At 42.5% G+C, this 24,477-nt stretch overlaps 1 protein-coding gene across 1 annotated transcript in view; it reads left to right on the forward strand.

The window, feature by feature from the left end:
- LOC119148364 (ovostatin-like) overlaps positions 1 to 23,453 on the forward strand; it is a 31,947-nt gene extending 8,494 nt beyond the window's left edge. Inside the window, exons 11-36 of the mRNA XM_037388405.1 lie at positions 58 to 167; positions 1,206 to 1,364; positions 2,178 to 2,405; positions 2,620 to 2,677; positions 3,706 to 3,851; positions 4,239 to 4,388; positions 5,028 to 5,198; positions 5,791 to 5,923; positions 7,260 to 7,353; positions 8,068 to 8,296; positions 8,905 to 9,031; positions 10,242 to 10,363; positions 11,022 to 11,073; positions 11,365 to 11,448; positions 12,396 to 12,572; positions 12,885 to 12,966; positions 13,861 to 14,017; positions 14,477 to 14,551; positions 15,869 to 16,034; positions 16,687 to 16,907; positions 17,353 to 17,568; positions 17,709 to 17,833; positions 18,032 to 18,122; positions 20,453 to 20,524; positions 21,766 to 21,868; positions 22,850 to 23,453. Coding sequence (XP_037244302.1) covers positions 58 to 167; positions 1,206 to 1,364; positions 2,178 to 2,405; positions 2,620 to 2,677; positions 3,706 to 3,851; positions 4,239 to 4,388; positions 5,028 to 5,198; positions 5,791 to 5,923; positions 7,260 to 7,353; positions 8,068 to 8,296; positions 8,905 to 9,031; positions 10,242 to 10,363; positions 11,022 to 11,073; positions 11,365 to 11,448; positions 12,396 to 12,572; positions 12,885 to 12,966; positions 13,861 to 14,017; positions 14,477 to 14,551; positions 15,869 to 16,034; positions 16,687 to 16,907; positions 17,353 to 17,568; positions 17,709 to 17,833; positions 18,032 to 18,122; positions 20,453 to 20,524; positions 21,766 to 21,868; positions 22,850 to 22,902 — 3,401 coding nt within the window. The 3' untranslated portion in view covers positions 22,903 to 23,453. The remainder of the gene's footprint in view (positions 1 to 57; positions 168 to 1,205; positions 1,365 to 2,177; positions 2,406 to 2,619; positions 2,678 to 3,705; positions 3,852 to 4,238; positions 4,389 to 5,027; positions 5,199 to 5,790; positions 5,924 to 7,259; positions 7,354 to 8,067; positions 8,297 to 8,904; positions 9,032 to 10,241; positions 10,364 to 11,021; positions 11,074 to 11,364; positions 11,449 to 12,395; positions 12,573 to 12,884; positions 12,967 to 13,860; positions 14,018 to 14,476; positions 14,552 to 15,868; positions 16,035 to 16,686; positions 16,908 to 17,352; positions 17,569 to 17,708; positions 17,834 to 18,031; positions 18,123 to 20,452; positions 20,525 to 21,765; positions 21,869 to 22,849) is intronic.
- The last annotated feature ends 1,024 nt before the right edge of the window (positions 23,454 to 24,477 follow it).

A 24,477-nucleotide genomic window follows, 5' to 3' on the forward strand; every position in this document is an offset into this window, starting at 1 on the left:
GAAACACTTTTTTGCCTGCTTGTGATTTCTGTTTCCTCCCCTGGGTGTGTCTCACAGGTATCCAGATGAAAAGCTATGACTATGTTGCAGTCCGCCAGGCAAATGACAGAGTGTCGTTTGAGAATATGGATCTCTATTACAAGAGGGGAATTCCTTACTATGGTGAGGTGGGTACCTGAGAGAACATATTTAGATCAAAACTCCCTAGGTCCAGCATGATGATCTCTGTGTTGCCCCATTTATGGCTGTCACCTAACTCTGTAGGGACAACTTCCCATGGTAATGCTGCATAAGAGTGAGTGCTGCATAGTTCTCTTGTTGCATTAGATTATCCCAGAGAAAACAAGAAAAATATACCATACCTGGAGTGTTAGGGTCTCTCCTCTGCCATAGTTAGCGAATGCCTAAAAGGCAGGTAAATGAAAGGTCATATGAGTAGGGAGGAAGAGGCTGCAAGAAACTACTTCAGCAACAGGTGTGCCTAAACTGAAGGTAGAATTTACCCTGCGTTGCATCATACAGTCCCGGGGATATTTACTTAAAGCAGTATAGGTGTTGGAGCGCATTCTGACTTTTCTAGCAACCTACACACACAGGCTAAACCCAGGCATAGAAAGGAACATGAGCTGTACAGCATCACCTTTATATGCAATGGGGACAGAGGGTATACTCAGATGCCTAGGAGCTGGGATGTGCTACTGAGCTCCATAGGTTATCTGGGGCCGTAAAGTCATCTGGTTGCTTTAGTTTTGCTAGTGCTCTCCAAAGAGTATGTGCTCTCAAGTCCCTCTGTTTCTATCTGCTCAAGAAGGGGGAGCATGAGGTAATAATTTAAACCATCATCTCTCACTCAGTAGTCTTTAATTTATATGATGGCCCACTGAACTAATGGCCACTGAAGAGGATCAGAGGACTTACCGTTAAAAGAATCTCTTATACAGGGTCATGTATATAAACAATTCTTTCTCCCTTTGTGACATATAGTTAGTCCTGGCAGTGATGGGAATTGCCTGCCTATACCTGTCATGGAACTCCTTCTCCTTCAAACTATTGATGATCATTTGCCTCTTACATACAATTCATTATTGAATTCTATTCCCTGTAATTGTCCTCAGTGCTTAAGTGAGCATCCTCTGGTGAACAGAGCATTTCCCATTCTTTTTTTTTTTTTTTTCCTGAATCCCTTGGGTATTCTTTGTGTTCAGATCACAGTGACAAATGTGGATGGCAAGCCTGTTGCTGATAGGACTGTCCTGCTGGAACTCAACGAACGGTATCTGGCCCACTACACCACTGACAAGAATGGCACTGCTGCTTTTTCCATAAACACATCCAACTTCTTTGATCCCAGTTTTGAGCTGAGAGTAAGTAAATACAGGCTTTTTCTGTAAGTAAGCCTTTCTGTAAGTAAACTGTCTAATTCCTGAAAAAAATACTTCACCGGGGAGAGCAATTAGAAGTGATTGGCAGGATGTTTCAGAGGAGGAAAGTAGGCAGTCAGTCCATCAACACCTGCAACCTAAGCGAAACTCACATCAGAAAACCCCAGTGCCTGAGAAGTGGCAGTCTGCACCCCAGCACTGTTTGGGCTGCAGTGATCTCCAGCAGGTCCCTGCTTTTCCCTCTGCTCAGAAGCCCGTTCTGCAGACATCTTTCTTCTCTTTATCCTGTGCGCTAGTGGACCTTCCTCACAGACTGCCCTGTCTCCCCTACCCAGCCCAGATGCCTGCCAGCCTCTTTCCCTGGGGCTGCCTGCTTCCCTGCCTTTCTGCTGGCAGAGACTCGTGCCTGTTAACCACCACATGGTCTTCTCGTGTTGGCATGCCTTTTCTCTGGTGTGACGGGAAGAGCTGAGAAAAAGAAGGCTGAGAACGATACCATTCTAACTCACAATGACTCCTAGGAGTTTACACAACCTGTTCCAAGCCTGCATGAATCTGAAATAACTTCCCTTCTGCAATGTGTCATAGGCATCTGGATACACTGAGGTGTCCAGAAAGCCCCCTGCTCTGGACTGATGAAGCACAAATTTTTCACATCAGCTCTTGCTCTTGGCTTAAACAGCCCCACAAAGCCATTTTCCTGACAGAATATTTTAAAGGGAAGATACCTTTGCCTCTCACCTGCCTGCCGTTTTTTATTTTCCACTTTGTGTGTAAGACTCTTCTACTTCATAGGTCAGGCAAGCACCAGATGACTGTGCAGACTTCTTCACTTGGAGGCATGATAATGAGCCTCAAGCCTCATTCTTTGTCCGGCGCTTCTACTCACGGACCAACAGCTTTGTGAAAATTGAGCCAGTGAAGGAGAAGCTCAGCTGTGGCCAACAGCAAACAATCAATGTCCACTACATCCTGAACAGAGAGGGCTACAGGAATGCCAGTCACACAAACTTCTACTATGTGGTAAGTGCTACGTTGACTCCAAAAGCATCTCTTTTCTTTCACCTTCTCTTAAACACCATATAAAGCAGAAATCTCCAGACTGGTGGTTACAGATCAAAGCTCAACTTGATGGCCTTTGAAGCCTCTCAGAACACTACTCAAAGTCAATGACTTCATGGGGGAAGGGAGGAGGTCCTTTTGATCCTGCCTCATGATTTTTTTTTTCTATGCTCAGGTGATGACAAAAGGAAAAATTGTTCTCAGTGGCCAGAAGCTAGTCAGAATCTCTGGTGGTAAGTTCTAGACCATATTACTACTGATATTCATAAGATCATCATAAGCGCCAGAGAATTAGTAATCTTTGTAAGAATGGATGAAAGCAGAGAACTGTGGCTAAATCAGGTCCTAGTTCTTAAACGCTATGACCTGTCACTACTCGCGGTATCAGTTGCTTTTGCTGCAGCATCTAAACAATCCCTATATCGTAATCAGATTTATCTTGTTAGTTGAAAGATTAAAACTCTGTTGTGGTCAAACACAAGGAATGTAACCTTCTGTTTTATTTCTTGCTGAGGAGTATTTACAGTTTCACAGTTCTAGTGTGACATCCTAGTATCCACCAGCTAGAAGAGTAAAGCTTTTAAAAGTTTGAAATAGTATGTGTGTCGTTTGACAGGGATATTTAACAGTTAAATGCTTGGAATTCATTGCACTTTCAGAATTCTCCCAATACCCACAAATGAGAATGATCTTACTAATCACAGCAAACTGAACTTCATTCTTCCATTGTTAAAAATACATTTTCTTGCAGAATCTGGTTTCAGTAGATGGCTTGAGTAAGACTCACTCCACATATAGGACTCGTTTAGTATTTGCCTTTTTTGGTCTTAGGTTTAATTTCCTGTCCTTGCTCTAGTAGTTGTCATCTAGATTAGAACTTCATATTTCTTAGTGTTAAGAGAGGTTTCCTTTTGCTCAGGAGACTGGTCCGTCTCCTCTGGTCTAGGAGGTTCTAGGTTTGAGACCCAAAGGCAATGTTGTGCTCTTCTCATAGCAATCATGCACAGATTTCCCTGACCAACTTCTACTCAGCTCAGACCCCTTTCTGCAAAGCACCCTGCTCTCAGCATCCTCCAGTTTGTATCTGTTTCCTTGCTGATGGGACCTGTTCCTCGGTCACTGAGAGATGAATCTTCCAATATCCAACTTCCCCGTTTTTCACAGGTGCTAGTAGCTTATGGATAAATATGTGGTCCTTCCACCAAAGCTGAGGTTTTTCTAACCTCTTTTGTTGGGTTGTCCTTCCATGTTTGTTCCACAGCTCCAAGAGGTACATTCTCCATCACACTGACTGTCACAGAGGAGCTTGCCCCCAGCACCAATCTGTTGCTTTACACTGTGCATCCTCACGGGGAGATAGTGGCTGATAGCTCTTGGATACGCAGTGACATATGTTTCAAAAACAAGGTAAAAACCTTTGCTTTCTTATTAAGGGCTATATCAGCTGCCTCTTTGCTGAAGGAACAGTTAGGGAATGACCTCATCGAGAGCCTTTCACTTGGGACGGTCTTTAGGAATGAAAAGGTGCAGATGTGCCTGGGAACATGAGGAGCTGTCCCTGGAATTGACATGTATGCTCAGACAAAGTTCTCAATGCAGTGCGGAGGGGGAGGTGAGTAGGGCAATTATACAGGTTGTGAATTTTCACAGAACAGGGATTCAGAAGGGCCATCTAGCAGTAAGAGCTTCACTCCACAGAGAAGAGCGAGTGCTGGTGAAAGGTGAGATTTAGATCTATATGCCAAGCTGATTCTCCTAATTTCTTTATGGTTGTCTGGATTTATTAATTTCCAGGTCCAGCTTGAGTTCTCTGAGAAGCAGGGTCTCCCAGGCTCTAAAGTCGGTCTTCACCTTGAAGCTGCTGCCAACTCCTACTGTGCCCTGCGGGCTGTGGATCAGAGTGTCCTCCTCCTTCAGCCTGAGCGACAGTTATCTGCTGAGAGTGTAAGCCACATCCCCAGTCCTGTGTTCTTTTGACCTAGGGACATCCAGACTGACAGTCTAATTCCCAGCTGTGACCTCTCTGCTGCTGGCTCTATTTTTATTTTTCCCTTGGAAACAGACATTTCAGTGATTAAAGAAAAGTCTACGGCAGTTGTATACTTCAAAGACGGAAACTGATGGTGGAACATTTACTTTTGGAAAGCATGGCAGTGTAAGACATATCCCAAGAGTATACCTAACGTAAATCCTTGAAAGCAGAGTTACTCCCTGGGGAGTGATGATGTCAAAATTGCATTTTATGTCTCACATAGGCCTTGGGCCCAGAACAGAAGTTGTAGATGTCAGCTAGTATCTTGTTGGATTCCAGTCTCATCTTTGCATAACTTAGGAATGTATCTCCATGCTTTTTGCTCAAGTTCACCCCACAAAGCCACTGCAGCTCAGAAGGAGGATAGAAGAGTCCAGTTCTCCTTTTGTAACACCAGCCAAATTGCTTATTCATCTCTAGGAAGGCATCACTTGTCAAACCCACCACAGTCTACAGGATTGCTCAGGAGCTACCATAAGCTTTGCATATATGTGACTTCACACCTGCCCAGTACTTCCCTTGTGTTTACACTAGTCATTCTCACCTCCCAGGTGTACTACCAACTTCCTGTGAGTGATTTATATGGCTATTACCACAATGGGCTCAACCTGGAAGATGACAAGCCAGAGAGGTGTACCCCAGTCAAAACCACCTTTTTTGATGGCTTATACTATGAACCTGTGAATGTCAGTCATGATGGTGATGCCTACAGAATTTTCAGGGTATGTGCTCTGTGTGGTTCTTTAAGTGGGAGATATTCCAGAAGAATTCATGCACATTAGCATACAACTCTCTCAGGTGGTGGTTCTCACTCCTAAGAGAAGGCAGCTGATGCCTGGAACTGCCTAAAGTCTCTGATGACCCAGTTTCTGCCTTCTTATCCCCACTGCTTACTCAGGAAGACTGAAAATCACTACTACTAGATATATCCACTGGTGTCCTGCCCATGCTTCAGTAGACACTTGCTAAGCAGGACCGCATCCTTGGCTCATGACTTCAGGTGTTCCTTGTAAAGATCTGAGTCCATGATGAAGGCCACTTCATTCCTGATACACTTGCCTCTACTCCCCACTGTCCATATCACCTAAGACCTAACATAAGCCCCATCATTACTGCTCTTTGCAGAACACCAGGTGCCACTGCTCCATAAGAAACACAGAGATTGGCAAGGAAGAGTTGTAACATGCAGGGTTGAAAGAATGGGATGTGAGAAGAGAGGAGAGAGATGAACTATGATAACCCAGGTGGGAGAAGCGGCAAGCACAGGTAGCTAGTGCATGCCTTGAGTGACATGATTGATTCTTTCACATTTAGGATATGGGCCTGAAGGTTTTCACCAACTCCAAGCTACGGAAGCCCGTTCTGTGCAATGAAGACAAATCGGATACAGAAGATCACCCTGTCAATATTGCGTATAGTATTGCCCATGTCGGTGGCTATAGCGCAGGTAAAGGAAGGTTCATACTGTATCTCCAGTCCCAGTCTACCTGGTTTTCAAAATGGTTCTCTGTATAAAATATCAGCCAGCATGTTGAGGGTTTGTTGGGGAATAGGTCTATGTGTCCCAGTTTGCCTCAAGTAATCTCTTTCTGACAGTCCTAGCGGTAGAGTCAATTCTCTCTCAGTTAAGTATAGGGTGCATATAGAAAAGACAGGGAATACTGGGATGCTACTTCTTTCGTAAACTGATACTAGTTTTTCAGGCTTTTTCAGGTCAGAACCTTTTATCAAATCACAATTCAGTTAAATATTTAGAAGGAAATGACAATCCAGAAAAATAATGACAATTCCCAATGTCAGGAATTCACACAGCATGTTGTCTCCAAAGCCTTTATAGATCAGCAAGCATTATGATTTTCTTCCTCCAAATCAGATTGCTCAGCAAAAAAACCCTAAAGTAGCAGCCATGGGTTGCCACAAGGGAAATTGCTATTCAGCACTTGGAAAACATTCTTTCCCATGAGAGCTGTGCTGCACTAGAAGAGCTTCTCCAGGATGTTTTGGATCCATTGCTGCAGGTTTTAAAAACTAAGCTGGACAAGGCTCTTGAGCAATATGATCTGACTTTGAAGTCAGTCCTACTTCAAGGAGATTGGACTGGAGAACTCCAAAGGTTCCTCCCCACCCAGAATTTTGAATGATTCTGTGATTCTATGATTCTAAGTCCAGCAAAATAAGAAAGTATTGTTATTTCCATGATACAGCCAGGAAATCTGAGGTACCTCCATGCTAAATGAGTTGTTGGACATCACAAGTGAGTCCATGGCAAAGCTGGAAAGAGGATGTTGGTTCTTAATATTAGACCTGTAGTTTGACTATATGAACAAAAATAGTTTTCCAGTAGGCTGGATATTCAGCTCCAGTTTTAACTACTGAATGGGGAAAAGATGATTGCGTTCTCATGGAGAATTTTAAAGCCTTATAGGTTTTGGTAGTAATACTGGCTACTGTCACCCATTTCCAAATCGAAGAGAGCTAGTGGTAGAGGATGGAGAACATACCTTTCTAAGTGGATGATGAGAACTTTTAATGTGAAATGAAGTGATATGTCTTGTGAAATAGCTAAATTTTCTAGTATTTTCCCATGGGAAAAGAGAATAGATAAGAAATTTTTCTTCCCGTATCCTATACCTCTTCAAGTTTTCCCTTTGTACAGGAAAAAGAATTGAAACGTACTCAATGAAATAGTGTTCATTCATAGCGTTGAGCAAGTCTGAAGGCAGTTCAGGTTCTTCTGGCCTGACCCCTCTCATGTTATACTTTAACCATATATAATATTCTAGATGAGTCAAGGATTATTTCTGGGAGTGGTGTTGCTCATAACACCATTCGGAAATTCTTCCCTGAGACCTGGATTTGGGATCTGGTGCACACTGAGTGAGTATCTTTATCTTCAGTTCTTACCTCCTGTGTGGATTTTTGAGCTGATACATGTTGCTGAAATGAATTCTGGGAAGAAGTCATGGACCATATGTCTGCTTTGTAGATATGGGTCTCTTTTTCCCATCTTAATCAATGACATTTGGGCTCCTAACCTTGTAGGCAGTGTCAAACTTACTTGAACTGTGAATGACATCTGTGCTCTGCCCCCTTTCCTTCTGATGGGGAGAAAGAATAAGAGCTAAAAGTCAAATAAAAACATTTTTTTAGGAGGGAGCAGGAGGAAAACTTGCTATTTTTAATCAATTTTTTAATTCAGCAGCAGAAAAATCAGGTTATATTTTCTTTCCAAGCTATCACAGCATCTGCAATGAGAATGTCTCCCTATTAACTATGCATCCAGGGGCTGTTATAGAACATTAATAAAAATTTATTGGTTCTAACCTGAATGTTTGGGCATTATAGTATTTAAACAAATTGTATTCTAAATTAAGAAAAGCTGAGTATTCTTCCAAGTGCTTTTATAACATGTAGTTCACCAGCACCTTCAGCTTTACTTCCAGCTTTACAATATTTTTTTTAAATATGGAGAGATATCTTGCAGAAAGTGAGGTGAAAACAGACATACTAACTCAAGCAGGAACCCATTCTATAATTTGGCTTGAAAATGCCAAAGACAAATTTTAATTCTGTTTTTCTTATTTTCCTCAGTTCCAGGGGAGAGGTCAATGTCCCTTACACTATTCCTGACACCATCACCGAATGGAAAGCCAGTGCTTTCTGCATGCAGGATGATGCTGGATTTGGTATCTCCTCACCTGTTACACTGACAGCATTCCAACCATTCTTTGTGGATCTCACTTTGCCATACTCTGTTATTCGAGGGGAAAAATTTAATTTAATAGCCAACGTCTTCAACTACCTCAATAAATGCATCCAGGTCTGTCAAGTCCCCTTTTACTTCTTATATGCTTTGTCTATTTCCTAGAGATCCCAGCATTTTCCTGCATAATGCACTAGAGATGGAGAAATAAGTATTTAACTTATTTATTAGTGCGTATTTAACTTATGCTTTAGCCTGACACATTATTCCCTCACCCTCTCTCTTTGGACCCATCCTTGTGTCATTAACATTAGGAAAACATAGCTGATGGTCACTGTAGCTGGTCCACAGAAGATAAAAACCTGCTGCCTACCCTTACATAATTTAGTTCTTTTTGCTCCTGAAGGACAACTGGAGCAGAGGGTATGGGTACCTTGTTGTGCAAAACTCAATACATACTGAGTATGTTGTATGTAGCAGTAACTCATAAGATGACTTAACTAACGAGCATGGGCACCTTGCCATAATCCTGTCGAAACCAGACACTAACAGTGGGCAGAAGAGACAGGTTTGCTACTTCCTCAGAGAAATGCCCCATCCTCCTGTCCTAGTACCATCCCACAGATTCCGATGACAAATAGCTTCCCCAGCAAGTCTCCCTTGCTCTGCAGCCCAGTGTTCAGGACAGCCTGTTTATTTGCAGTCTTGCTCCTTCTTTGTCTCAGATCAGTGCCATCCTGGCAAACTCAAGTGACTACAAGGCAGAAATCCTTTCACCAGAGGGCAACACAGCAAGGGTGTGTGCCAATGAAAGAAAAACCTATATTTGGGCTGTTAGCCCCAACAAACTTGGTAAGTTTGTCTTTCCATCACCTCGATATATCCCTGTTTAATCTTTCTACCTCTGTCACTCCCGTCTTTAATGAAGCATCGTAGTGCATAGGCAGGCATTTCTGGACAGCTCCATCAATTGCTCTGCGGTTTTAGTATTGGACCTCTGCTAAAGCTGCCTTAGTCACACTGAATGAGCGGTGAATTGCTCCGGTGTTTTATCTCTTCTAATTTTTGGCAGTCTCTTTCCTGTCCATTTTAGGAAGAACTCTTCACTTGCCATATTATGTATGAATGGCAGGACTGAACATGCCTGTGATCTTTCATCAGGCAATTTTGTACCTAACCAACTGTATACAGTAGGAATAAAATTTCCTAATAATTTTGGAGTGGATTATCAACAGGCAAAGAGGGCATTTCTTCTTCCCAGTTTTACAGCTGTGTTAATTCACACTGCCTTAAAGTCAACATTGTCTTTTTAAAAAAAGCAGGTACGATGGCTTGAGTGTGTAAGTGTCCCAAAAGCTGAGGTACAAAAAACCTTTTAATTAGCAAAGATTTTTCTCAAAATGAACCACAGATGGGCCTTTTCTTTAACAGATTGTTTCTAAAATCCTATAGGCAGTATGACTGATTTCCTTCAAACTCACTGGGAAAGGTGCAGTTATAGTGAGATGAAAACTGGATATGCAGTGAAATAATACTGCAGAGCTGAAAAAAAAAAGAAAGCTGCTGTCACTGATAGCTCTGTTGATAATGCATTTTGATCCAAGTAAAAACTCCTTTGGATTTCCAGTGTGCAATGATTGCAAAGGTGAAATGAGCAACACCGCAAAGCTGCCCGCTTCAGGGTTGCTCCTTAGTGTTGTCCCTCAGTTAACAAATTCCACCTGAAGGGAAGAGGTAGTAGAGCTGTAACTATTGCAACACTGCTCTACATCAGAGAAAACTCAGCACAAGGCCAAGAAAAGGTGGAAACTGATAGTGAGTACTGTCAGTTTTTTGGCCAGGATCACCCCTATTTCACTCCTCATCCTAGACCCTCAGATAACCATTCCTTGCCACAAGCAGACCAACGTGGAGCCTTGTTGGAATTTGTTTCTACTGAGCTGCCTTCAGAAAGGATATGTTTCTCAGTAGTCCATCGGCCTAGAAAAGTCAGTGAAAACCAGGGGTAACTGTAAACATTGAAGATAACTTTATTTTCTTGGGCTGGTGGGTGACTTTCCAGGTGAGGTGAAATTCACAATCACTGCTGAGGCCAAAGTGAGTAAAAGAGATACTGGAAAGACCATATCCCCAGAAGAGGAGACAATTCGCAGGGACACCCTGATTCAAACCCTACTTGTTGAGGTACGGTAGGAAATCTGCGTGTACTTTCCGCTTAGTGAAAGCTGCGGTTCCTGTAGCTGTGGGTTAGAAGCAGTTAGCCAGTATGAGGAGGTGAGGCAGCCAACACAGGTGGAACTGTGTACAGTAGGCTTCTCCACGTGAAAATGAGGGTGTAGATCACAATAATCAGTGGCATCTGCTGTCCTCCTGCCACTGTCTCCTTTGTGAAACCATGACTATGCATGCCCTGACACTCCACAGCATATCAGTAATAGCCAGAAAGGAGGAGATTCCATACCTTACCTGTGAGTGCCTTTAGCCTGGAACTCTACTACTGGGGGGGGGAGGGTAGAGGCAGGTATAAAAGAAAAAGAATTTGCCTTGTGCATCATAAAGCAGCAGCCACGTAGTTGGAAGAGTCCCTCTCAGAGGTTGGAAATGTCTATTTTGTAACTGCTTTCTTAGAAAGAAGGTGCTCTGGACAGGGGGTTGGGTAAAACAGGGAGGGAGCCATGGACCAAGAGATATTCTAGTGGAGACAGAGAGGACTGGGTGCAAGGGGTGCACTGTCTGGGTAGGCACATCCACATACTGTTTTACAATGTTAAATTGTCATGTTTTCATGGTGATGTTCTACACTTTTCTTCCTGTTCTCGACCACTGCCCTGCAATAAAACAGCCTGAAGGTATTAAGAAAGAGTTGACTCAGAGCTCCCTCGTCTGTTCGAAAGGTAAGGCAAGTTCATTCGTTCCAGGAGTCAGTGGAACTGCTTCACTGTTTGTAGGTTTTGCCCTGCAAAATCAGAGACTCTTCCAGGGAAAGACAGAGGGTTTCAGGGTCAAGATGCTGGGCTACAATTCAGGATTTTCAGAGATACCTTTGTCTCACTGGGCAAGTCTCTGCAATATTTTCTTTACCCAGACTGCAGATTGTAACAGTCACTGTAGTGATGCTTACAAAGTGAAGACTTCTGGAAAAAATGATGATTTTAACAATTCTTCTTGTTACATTTTTTTATCAGGCATAACAATTTCTGAACCAGTGTCTCTCATCTTGCCAACAAACCTAGTGCAGGGATCAGCCAGAGCTTATTTTTCTGTCATTGGTAAGTTTAGTACTTGGACTAAAACCAAAAGTAAATGGCATTTCTCTTGTGCTGCATCAAGTGCCATCATGTGTACATCTGGAAAACTAATGTAAAATAGAGGAAATGCTTAATCTTGATTTTAGAGGAAATCTTTCCTACTTTGCAAAATGGCAATGAAAGACAAAAGTTTCTGAGAATTCCCTAATATCAAAATATTTTGACTTATATTGCATTTCAGATTATACTGCATTAGCATATCCTGTTTAGTTAATTAAGCTTAAAAGTAAAATAAAGCATAATTCTTTAAAAAAAATATTTTGATTTCTTGGAAAGAAGACTTCAGAATTTTGCTGACTGCATAATTTCAGATTTATGCTTTTGCAAAATGAAAAAAATTTGTGTAGTTGATAAGTCCTCACAGAGTAAGACTTTCAGGTCCCAGACAACTCTACTAATCTTAATGTCATTATTAAGGTAGCTCAATTCAGTAAAAATTCTTTGAGGTTCTGAACTCAGACTGCATTCTAAATACAATTGTTCTGCATGCCTGGGTCAGCGCGAGATGTGCTGATACTGTGCAGTACAGCCCCTGTAACCCATCAGCATCATACTCACCACAGCTTTCTCACATGTACATGCAAAAAGGGAAGCAGGTTGTAAAGGGCAGGGAAGCTGAAGCCTTCTAAGGGTTCACAGCGTTTTCTCAGAGCCCATGCCAGCCCTTATCGCTGCTCAGTTTTTCCTCAAATTCTCAGATTCTCCCAGGTGTCCAGAAACAAACAAACAAAAAATTAAAAATTGAGGCATTTCAGCCTTTCTTTTAAGCTGTTTCTTTTGTTACTGTGATTACTCTATATTGGTCATTGCCCTTGGGTTCATAATAAGGTAATATAACGCAATATATAGTGCTGTGTAATAACAACATGTCTGAACTGAACTGACTTCTTATATCTTTCATTCTTCAGGAGACATTTTGGGTACAGCTCTGAGGAACATGGAGAACCTCCTCCATATGCCTTATGGCTGCGGAGAACAGAACATGGCCTTATTCACGCCCAACATCTATGCCCTGGATTATCTGAATAAAACTGGGCAGCTGACTGAAGAGATTAGAATCAAGGGTACTGGATATTTATCCACAGGTAAGAGACTTTCAGATTCTCTCATCTAATATTCTGATTGTGTGCATTGTACTCTAAAGCTTTACACAGGAACACTGATGTCTGAATTCTAGCACCACATTTATTGCACAGGAGCAGGTGATGACACCACCCCAAAGAAGCATGTCATACTTCCAGAAGCAAAAACATCTAGAATTCATAGTGGCTGGCATTATTTATGAGATATACATTACTTAATATTAAATCCAAAAATCTTACTACTTCAGCTGAATAAACCGCAGAACTAGTGCTTTTCTGTAATTAGAAAATATGTCATCTTTGTTGTCTTTTCAGGGTACCAAAAACAGCTGTCATACAAACACCGGGATGGATCCTACAGCTCCTTTGGGACACGAGATAGGGAAGGGAGTGTATGGTAAGTGATGACACTTTCTGTTTCCCTAGTGCAGGATCTTTAGGCTTTGAAAAATGATGGAAGTATGAAGTGATTCTTATCTTTAATGGAGTAAATATACATAGCTCAATTAATTTGGCTCGCCTAGTAAGGGAGAAATTAATAAAGCAGAGAGAGTGCTACAGAAGTATAAGATGACTGGGGGCTGGAGTACATAATGTTCAAGGTCAGGCTGAAGGAGCTGGGTTTGCTAAGCCTGTAGAAGAGAAGGCTGGTGGGGAAACTAGGTGAATCTTCCCACTACATAGGTAGAAACTGTAGAAACAACAGTCAGGCCCTTGTCAGGGTTGCACAGAGTGAGGACAAGACTTCGTCCTTTCTCAAGTTGCAACACTGAAAACTCCATCTCGGTAGAAGGGGAAAAAAAAGCTTCCCCAGGAGAAGGCTGCAGCACTGAGACAAACGCCCAGGGAGGATGTAGATACCTCTGTCCCTGGAGATTTTCACACGATCAGACAAGAGACTGAGCAACACGACAGAGCTTTGAAGTTGTGCCTCGTTTAAGCAGACGGTTGGACTGGAGAATTCCAGATGTCCTTTCCCACCTAGTTTATTTCAGAATTCTGTTAATTAACATTAGAAACCACTATCATCAGTCATCAAGCTCTGTCTATACTTTAGTCCTGCTCTGAAAGAAAGAATGGTTTCAGCACAGGAATGGAGAAACCTCAGGTCAGTTTTTAATGTCAGTTTTTTAATGATCTTACTGATTAAAAACTTACAAAACACTTGTTTCTTTTACCTCAGACATTATGGAATTCACCTTATGTCATTTTCTATGCACACCACATTGCTGGTAAACCTTCTTGATCTTGTTCACACCTTACCTGCTTTCTGCTTCTGGTTCACCTGCAGGCTCACTGCCTTTGTGTACAAGTCATTTGCACAAGCCAGACGCTACATCTACATTGACGACGATGTCCAGTCTCAAACTTTGATCTGGCTGGCAAGCAAGCAGAAGTCAGATGGCTGCTTTGAAAATGCTGGGTCACATTTCAACAATGCTTTGAAGGTAACTGAGACAAGTATAGTTCTAAATTTCCAATCCTGGCATTGGGATCGATTTGGATCATTTCTGCCAGGCACAAGCATATCACCAGACTCTTCCTAGTTCTGTTCTCTCATGTCCCTCATATCCAAGCATGATTCTTACGTCTGCTATCAATGATGAAGTAGAAATAAGTAGAACTTTGAGTCACAAATCTCAGGTTTTATTTTCTACCACAGCATTATGTGTTCAGCCAGAGGCTATAATGTGCTTTATTGCATATGTGCAAAAGCCAAGAAAATGCATGAAATCATTTTGGCTTTATCCTGAGAGAACTTATCTTCCTTTTTTCTGTGAACACAGGGAGACAAAAATTACTTCTCATCTCAGATCTAACTGGGATCTGAACTATGAATTAATTCACATTTTGTTTCTTTCTAGGACATCTGTAACTGACTAGTTCTTCACTTGTTTTTATTTCAGGGTGGAGAGGAAGGTGAATACTCACTCACAGCCTATGTTGTGGCAGCGTTGTTGGAGGCTGGACACTCTGCTGCGGTAGGTATTTGATGTTGTTATGCCCTGTTAGTCCGGTCAGCCGTTTGTGAAACAGTGCTCAAGTCATAGTCCTCACATCCATATTCTTTAACAATGTGGTAAATACTGTTTGTAGGACAGTAGGGTCACCTGAGGAAATCTGTTTCCAGAACCCTGAAGTTGCCACAAGTATTTGATAAACGTTACAAATCAGTTATGTATCCAATTCCTGTAGATTAATTCAAAAAATCCCTGAGAATCCAGTTGTGTTAAACAATGGTAGTCTATGTAGATGCAAAATCCAGACTGAATTTGCCCACTCCATTCAGAGTCCAGTTTGGAACTTACTCTGAATTTACCCAGCCTGAGGTCCAAGCTATCCAGTCTTCAGTCCCACAAACTCTCTCTGCGCATTTAGATCCAAGCTGTGATCTGATTGTTAATTTTGTCTCAGCTTTGCTTTGATTTGATTGAAAAACTCTGATGGTTCATCATGGAAGGAAATGATGAGCTGCTAGTTGGGAGACTATGCATGGGGGAATAAGAAACAAGTTGCGTTCTCTGTAATATACTTTGTGCATATCCCTGAGACTCTGTTTTTTGCTGACTTTGTTCTTAGTAAAATGAGGATGATAAGCCTTGTTCCCAATCTAACAAATGTGTTCTAGGCATGCTGAGTTTTGCAGATTTCTCAGGTACTGTGGCATGGGGCATCATTTAAGTATCTGAGACCAGAAAGATAAAAACATCATGCAGAATCAAATAGTTCTTCAAAAACATCAATTTAGTTCCTAATATCTTCATAAGAAGCTCCAAAACATAATGCCACGTCTATAAGTAAAGCTGCATAGACAGGACATGGTTATAAAGTGCTGGTGATGTCTGAGCTGAAGTAAGCTCACAGAGATAGTCTGTAAGGCTAAAAGGGCTGAAGACTTATCTTGATAGCTATAGCTAGCAAATGAGTAATAACATCTATCTGAGAGAGCCTGCTTCATCATGATCTCAATGCACTTTACGTAGTACTGTAAAAATGATCCAGGTTTTATAGCTAAAGTAACCAAGGGACAAAGGATTCACCTGCATAATAAGGTCATCTCACAAGTCAGGAAAAGAATCAGTGCTCTGCTAGTCTGGCCATGCTACGTCTACATAAATGCAACACTGGAAGGGCATTTTTTACAGGATACACATTGTAGGCCCTTAAACAGGCCATGGACCACATATATTCTTATCATGAAGGGTGTGTGGTGGCAGTTTAAGCAGTGATGGAAGTTTTTAAACAAGCTGAGACACAAATCCCGGTACCTGACAACTCTACTGCGTTTTCCATTATAGCATCCTGTCATTCAGAGTGGCATGAACTGTTTGGAGACTGCATTTACCAAAGGAGTCCACAACCTGTATAATCAGGCCCTCTTTGCCTACATTTATGGCTTAGTGGACAAAAAGGAAAGATTCCAATTCTTCCTTGAGAAGCTGGACAAGACAGCTACCAGACATGGTAAGCGCAGTATGGCCATGATACAATACAGCGAATGGAATGATGTAGGCTATTCTGATGTACAGTTTTCCCATTCATACTGCTCCCTTCCCATTTCATGCCTGCCGTGCTACTGAACTCATCTCTATGAACTTCTCTGTCTCTTTTGGTTTCACAAAACATTGAGCTGTGGCCTGATTTTCTTAATAATGAAAGAATTGATGTGTATATATATTATATATTTATATTTTTATATATATTTAATTATAATAATGTAGGTAAGGAGAGACTCCTTAAGTCTGAGTCCAAGATAGTGGATAATTGTATCCAGTTCCCTCATTAGCTTACTCTTTACATGCTGAACAAACCTGTTCCCTTGACTACGCTGTGTACTCCAGTCCGTGACTACCTTAGCACCCTTCTGCTGCACTGCCGTCACTTCAATCCCTCTTTAACTTATACAGCCCCATTTTATTAATCCCTTTCAATCCCTTCCTGTTTTCCTTTCCATTCTGGAACTAAAACTTACCCAGTTCAGGACACTGATGGCTGAAAAAAACTTTTGGGTAAAGGCAGAGAGGGAATTGTATGCCTATTTCCCACACGATAGTGTAGTGAATTAGGTAGCAAGTAATTTTCCTGTGCTTTTTACATCTCACTTGTATGTTTTCAGGTGGCTCAGTTCATTGGCAGAGAGAATATAAGCCACCAGCAGAACATTTCCCTGTCTTCTATTCCCGTGCCCCTTCTGCTGAGATTGAAATAACCAGCTATGTGCTCCTGGCTTTGCTCAACAAAGCCAAACTCAGTCCAGAAGACTTATCTTACATTTCTCGCATCGTGCACTGGCTTGTCAAACAACAGAACCCGTATGGTGGTTTCTCCTCCAGCCAGGTAACAACTGGGTGTGGTAAAAAGAAAGATTCTGGGAGCGGTCCAGCCTGCAAGCTGGATCTCGACAGTATGTCATATCTTCCTGACTGCATATTAGTTTGAACAGTATTTGATAAACAGTGCTCACAAAAGTTTCTTTGGCAAGGCACATCATGCCTCTCATAGGCTATGTCATGCATATTTTAGGTTTAGGAAATGGGGATTTACCCAAATTGCAAGTTAGCTGTAGACAGCAGTCACTGCTGACACAGCATTATCCCAGGTTTTCCAGCATGATTAAAATCTATTGCTCCAGAACTTGTATCTTGTCTCCTTAGCTCTTTGCAGAGTCCCCCTCTATTTATGAGCATGGACAAAGGATCAGGGAAATGGGAGCTGTGCTAATCACATGCATCATCTTACAGCTGGGTATCTGTCTAACTGGGGATCATGCTTTTATTTTCAGGACACTGTTGTTGCTCTCCAAGCTTTAGCCCAGTACGGATATCTCACTTTCTCTAAAAACAATCTCAACACAGTTAAAGTCAACTTCATGGACTCCACCAGTAAGACTTTCCAGGTGAACAACAAGAACCGCTTCTTACTGCAACAGGCTTCCTTACCCACTATTCCAGGGAATTACAGTGCAAAAGTGAATGGCACTGGCTGTGTCTATCTGCAGGTAAGCAAGCTGGAAATTCAGCACCACTCCTCTGAGAACTAAGCACGGGGTCCTCCATACCTCGTTCCTCTCCATACCTCATGCCAAAGCCACAAAAGCCTGTAAGTCTGTGACCATCTCACACTTTCCATCTCTTTTAGACCACCCTGAGATACAACATCCATTTGCCAAAAAAAGCTGCAGGATTTTCTCTCTCCGTACGGCCGGCCAATGTATCCTGTACAAGCAGCTTTCCACCAAATTTTGATCTTGTCCTCTCTGCCAGGTAACTTCCTTTTACTGACCCACTCCCCTGCATTCATTCACAGCCTGGTAAAGCATCCAAGGAAGGATTTCAGTAGAGGTAGTTAGCTGCTACTGTGCAGCTGCAGGAAGACAAACAGGATCATTGGGAGCCGAAATAGTCATTCACTGGTCTCCTCTCCATTTGCAGACCAGACTAACAGAGCTTTTCTCATTTTAGTTACACAGGAAACCGCAAAGTCTCCAACATGGCTATTATTGATGTGAAGATGCTCTCAGGTTTTGTTCCTGTAAGATCTTCCCTAAGAAAGGTAAAGAATGGGAGTATAGTGAATGTTAAACCCTGAAAACATAGGAAGTTGGTAAAAAATCGTCTCTGATTAGTAAATTGAAGCCCCATGGAAATTCTGCGAAGTCCCTGGGCACAGCCTTCTGTCACATACTCTGTGTCTCGGACTTGAGGCTCTGTTAGAAGTTGCCAAATCCAGTAGCCCAACAGAGGTGAGACTGCTGCAGCCTCAAATCCCCAGGTTCAGCCGAGAGCAGGGCTGAGTGTTAATTCCCTATAAGCAGGCATGCACACTATAAATATATATACACATGTACGTGCCTGGCCACACAGATCAGCTGAGACGGAAAAGACAGCATTTACACACACATAGATAGCACAAATGGTGCTATCCTCTTCCCCTTTCTGGCTGATCTGTGGAAAAGATAAATATATACATATATGTATGTATACGCACACATATATACATGCAAATATACGATGTGGAGCCCTCTGGTAGCTGGCCACAGCCCCACTCCAGTGACTGGAACTGAGCTCCCCAGCACCCACGTACATGCCTGGTGGGTACCTCCAGTAAACCAGCCCTAGACACGCAGCCTCTGCAGCAGCTGGGCAGGGATCCCCTGGTCTCCCAGTTGCCTCACGCAGACACACACACACACACACAAATGAGTTGGGCTAGCCTGTCCAGCCCATGAGCCTGAGCAGTATCTGCCTCCAAGACAATATAGTCTCTCCAGCAACAGGCTGGGACCTCCTGGTCCCTCCGGCTGATGGCAGGGTGACTCAGATCCTCTGGTATCCTCAGTATTTGGCCCAGGCTTATGCCTGCTTCAGCAGCCAGCTGCCAAGCCCCTTAACTCACTCACCAGCTAGTCCAGCTTTATATTTGCTAGCAACCACACGCTGTCATACACACCCATGTACAGCAAGCCTGAAGCCTGGTGTCTCCAGATGCTAGCACCCCAGGCAGAGTTCGTGTGATCTGTGGTCCCCTCTTCAGCAGCTGATATGCCATACACACAGAATAGAGACCTCCCCACCCAGGAAAAGAGTCAAGAACAGAGTTTAATAACAAGTCAGGAGAGGTTGTGGTGACCAGGTGCAGGGCATGGCCAGACAAGAGTGCTGACCACCAACCTGTTCACATGCAACCGGCTCCTTTTATCCCATTTTTCCACACTGTTCCTCCCAGTTGGACTTTATCCCTCCATTTGTTACTTCTGGTTCTTCCCCTAAACATCCTGTAATAACTCTGCCTTGAGTCTCAGCATCCCATATTCAGCCCTGTGTTCCTGTAAGCAGCATTCTTCTTAAGCCTGTAAGGTGATACTCTGCTGTTGGCTCACCTGGTGGGTCTCACCCCCTGACAATGGGGCTGGTTACCGCACTGTGGCAGCCCTGGGGGGAGCCAGGTCAGGGTGCTCTGGTGGCTTTGCTCAGGTTACTAGGGTTTCCCTGTGCTCCTTAGTTTGTGTGTGCGAGCCTTTCATCACACAACCTAGCAGAACCTATGTAAGAAATACTTCTGCCACAGTTAAATTGCTCAAATGGGCATTTAGCAATGTTATCTCTTTGACATGGTTATTCCTTCCTCTACAGGACAGTTTAATAAACAAAGGACAAGTGGGTATTGCTCTTCCTTTACTATCCAGAAATTTGGACACGATGATGACAGTGCTAGGGAGAGCACTGATAAGCACCTCATTTCAGGTCCTAGTGCAATTTAGGTTCTGCAACAGATGTATTGGCTTCAGGCCATGAGCTGTAAGCTTCAAGCAGATGAGAAGAATGCCAGTCATTGTAGAGTCTGCTCATCGCTTGGTGCAATTGTAACCATTCAGTATTCGGGCCTGATTTTCTTTTTTAGCTAAAACTGTATGAAATTCATAACTTTCCTTTGTAAGATTTCACAGTTGAGATGTTACACTGTCTGCCATCCTACTTCTCTTTATATGTATTTGGGAAAAAATAGGTGGATTTTAACGTTTGGATTATTTTGGTTTCGTGTGTTTTTATAGTAAAATAATTTTGGTTGTAGGCTTTTCTAAATTCTTTTAAACCTTTATTTTTTAAGATATACAATGGACTAGCGAGTGAGTCAGCTTGAGCTGTAAAGTCTCACTGAAATGAGAACACTCTTCAGTTAATGGTGCAAGTCACACCCACCACAGCTGACTAGTGAAACTATTTATCCTTGTGACTGGCTTGCACTGGCAGTCCAACACTCAACTCACATTTCTTATTTCGGTCACGAGATGGCGGGTGGCACAAAAGGAGTGTGGCAGCCGCTTTAAACATACTTTGTTAAGTCTCCTATATTAACATTACCATAATTTGCCTTATTTAAAGCTTCAGTACCAGGATTCTGTTGTGGATCGTGTAGACATCAAGAACAACCACGTCCTTTTCTACCTTCAGAAGGTAAGTTTGGGAGGTTTCTTTTTGGTTTTATTAAATTGGAAGTTTAAAACAGGCTCCCAGATAAAAGAAACGTTTCATTGATAGCAGATTAGCTAAACACATGTTTTAAAGACATAAAGGGACTTCACTCAGTCCAACATCAGATTTATATATACACAGTTGTAGTTGTAGTCTACAGTGAAGAGATAAGCATTTATTACTTTTTGTGAAGAATGCTGTATGATTAAATAGCATTTCACAAACATAGTTAAGGTATTTCCCATCTTACAAAAGTTCCCAGTCTACATAATATTCCTCACCCTCTAAGTGATGCTTCTCATCAGCTGATCTGAGAGTGTTTTACAAAGAGTCAGTATCATTCCCTCCCTTTTAGAGAGATTTCTGTGTGAAAAGAGTAGTCCTACTACATCAATGACAAAAATAAAGGGAGGTGAGAGAAGAAAGATGAAAATCAAAACACAAGTGATCTTAAAATACCAAGAAGGGAAGAGGAAACAAACAGAAACAGTAATGATATCTACCTCTCAAATGGTAATTTTTATTACTTGTTCCCCAAGGATCTATTAAAGAAGATTGGAATCAGTATTTTGAATTCACGGAGAAGCTGAGATTCTGAGAGGTGAAAAGTTTACCCAGCAGGGCACCAGTGATGCAGAAAGTTCTCCAGAGCCCCTGTCCATTCCTGTAAAGAGATCCACAAGACAGAAACTAGGTCAAAGAGAGAAGAGAGCAAGGGCACAGTCCCAAGCTCACAAAAGAAAGTTTGAGACGTTGAGTAAGGAGGAAAGTTTGGGACGTTTGGCTGCAGGAGTGTGGATTGAGGAACAGAACCACAGGGGGTGATGGAGATCTTGAGTTTAAAGTGATTAAAGAGAGAAAAGTGGGGAGAAGATTCATAGGAGTGCTGAACGTGATTTTAGGCAGGAAAAGGCAAAGGAGGGCACTAACAGCAGCTTTCAATGACCGGATGGATGCTGGTGTGCTGAAAGCTGCAGTAACCAGGGAATTGTTGGGGTAATTGGCAATGGAAATACAAAGAGGAAGAAAGAAGACAGCATACAATTTTAGCAATAACTTTTAAGCAATGATCTGTTCTGATGTCAAGTTTACAATCTGGACAGAACTGTAGAATAACACTTTGTCACCTAGTCTGAGCCAGAAATGCATCTTTTCAACCTTAGCCTTGTGGGTAGATATGAAAACAAGAAGTCCAATGCATTTTCTTGTCTTACCATTTCCAGGTCTCCCGGAAGCAAATCAACTTCTCTTTCAGTGTGGAGCAAAGCCTGCCTGTCTCAGATATCAAACCAGTCCCAGTACATATGTACGATTACTACGAAACAGGTAGTTGACCTCAGTAGGCCTGAGCAAAACCTGTGAAATCAAAGTCTCAGTCTCAGCGTTTACAAGGTGCAGACAGTGGATTTTCCCTTGCTCTCGGTGTGCAAGCTTCTTTCCACTTTTCTGCATTTGCTGACTGTTTCCCAGGAGAGACAAGTGGGGAGAGCAAGCTGGCAGTTCTGCTGCTTTTGATTACTAAACTGAAAAGGGTTTGCAGAGCCTAGACAGTTTCTGTCCCCCTGTCTTTTCATTTCTTGCTTCATTTCAACATAAAGCAGATCAGAAAGTGATACGTTAGAAGTAGCTTTCTTACAAAATACATAAACATGTGTGGTTCCACTTTCTTTCCATAGTTTGAACACAATGGTTGAAACCATTAACTCCAAGGCAGCAGTGTTCCTGACTTCCCTGATCTGGGTTATCTCATATTTTTCGTTTATATTGCCATAGTAGGCTGCAGTCAAAGAACCCTTCTCTAGTGGAATCTACTTAAGCAGGAATGACAGTGCCACTGAACTCAAGAGTTCAACCATCTAACTAGAAAACTGAGTGCCTGACCACCTTTCTTGATCTGGCCTCAAGGAACTACAATTGCATTAGATATTACGCAGCTGTGGAACTTATCAAAACTGTGGCTCAGGTTCTCCTGTGCTTTTCTCAAGCTTGGCACAACTTTTGGGAACTGCTAACAGATTAGCAGCAGTATCCAGAGAACTGACATATCCAGAGAGCTGACCCTGGAGTGCATGTTCTGCCACCTGATCCACGTCTTACGTGGTCACTGCAGTGGTGTGTCCTGACAAACATGGCCAGAGGAGTGCTCTGACTGTGCACCCCTGCAACAGGGTGCCTTGACAACTGGGAGACTACCACAAAACCTATCAAATGTTTTCTGGTTCATAATGTGTTAATCACAAGTGCACATGGACTGGAGTCAGAATGATTTCTCACTCTCATGCAAATGTCATCTTTTCTTCTTTCCAGATGAATATGCCCTTGCAGAATACAAAACACCCTGCTCCCTGCCTTCCAACTGAAATCAAATATGTTCCAGGAAAGGTAATGGTTCAGAAGGTAGGAGTCAAGCGTTTGTTGAGGAAGAAGAGGATAAGAGACTTGTTTTATTCTGGGAGAGCAATGAAAAGCATGTAGAATAATGAGGAATAAGCAAATCCCAAACTTCAGTAATCAGAATGACCCATTCTGGCCCACACTTCAAAAGAGCTTGCGGTCAGTGTGGGTCAGAAACTCCAGATAAAGTGCTTTTCCTAACAAGAGATACTGTGCAATTGTTAACCCTGACCAGCCATCTTTTTGTAAACTCATGACACATATTCCAGTGGGAGCTTTATGTAAACTCCTGAAATGTGTATTCTTGGCCACAGATTCCTTTGAAGAAATCAAAGATGAGGAGAATAATCTGCTGCAACTGTTGCTTTCATAGATTAGATTATATTTGTCTGTTCTTTCCCTTCACCCTGAAGGAAGATTCTGAATAAATTACTTTGATCCTCATAGTTTTCAGTGACTGAACTGACTCATGTACAGATGTCAGAACTCTAGTCACAGGAAGATAACTTCTGTGCAGTTTTTGCCTCTATTTAGAAAGTTTTTCTTCAGATTAACATCTCATATTTACTGCTCTTTGTAATAAAACCACCTGATTGCCAATGCTATTTGTCCCAGTCTCCACTTGTTGTATCTAGAACTGGGTGCTGTAAGAAATTCTGTAAGCTAAAAAAATCATACCTTGGACAGGTCAATCATTGACATCCTTGTGACAGGTCAGTCAGTGACATCTTGTGGCACAGACAGGATCAGGGCCCTGGCCTATGCGATGGAAGCTTTCTACCCAAAGCTTAACGAGAAACAAGAGAGCTATAGCACAGAAACTCCTTGAAAAGGAATTGGGGAGGAATGGTGGGTCCAATGGAGCCCTTGGAGGGAGAAAAATGAGAAGATTTGGAGTGAGTGAAAAATAGAGAGCCACAAGGAGCTTATGATGGGATGGCAAAGTACAAGAAATTTCTTGTTGTGCTTTCTGCGTTTAGTGAACAGGTACAGCAGACAGCCAGACACTGTGGCTACTGTCCCTCTCAGTCTGCAGTGACCTGACCTTTGTCCTGACCAGATCACACTGGTAGAAGGACACAGAAACCAAACACATATCCATAGTGACCTGAGCAGATGCCTGCCAACTGAGCTGCCGTTTCTTCAGTCGGGTTGTTAGACATTGTCCTAGTTACAGGCTTGGAAGACACTAGCTTATTTATCATGACAACGGGCTTCTCAAAGCAGGTTTTGATTCCTACAAACACTACACAACAGCACAGGAGGTGGTAGAAGAGGAGCAGCCTTTGTACACCCTGGGAGTGCTGTTCAGTAGGGTGTCAGGCTTGCCTAGAGATGGCTCAAGTGAAACTAATCCTACTGCACTGAGTGGTGCAGGAACCTTTGTGCTAAGGGAAAGCCATGGCAGGGACCCATGGGCTCAGTGTAATCCCAGAAAGATACAAAAGAAATTTGGAAGCTGTAGAAGCATATACATGTTAGTTTGGAAGAGACCTGCGTAGGACATCAACTAAAACCTCCTGTTCTAAGTAGAACCACAC

This window comes from Falco rusticolus, chromosome 5 (assembly GCF_015220075.1).
Source record: "Falco rusticolus isolate bFalRus1 chromosome 5, bFalRus1.pri, whole genome shotgun sequence".
Lineage (NCBI taxonomy): Eukaryota > Metazoa > Chordata > Aves > Falconiformes > Falconidae > Falco > Falco rusticolus.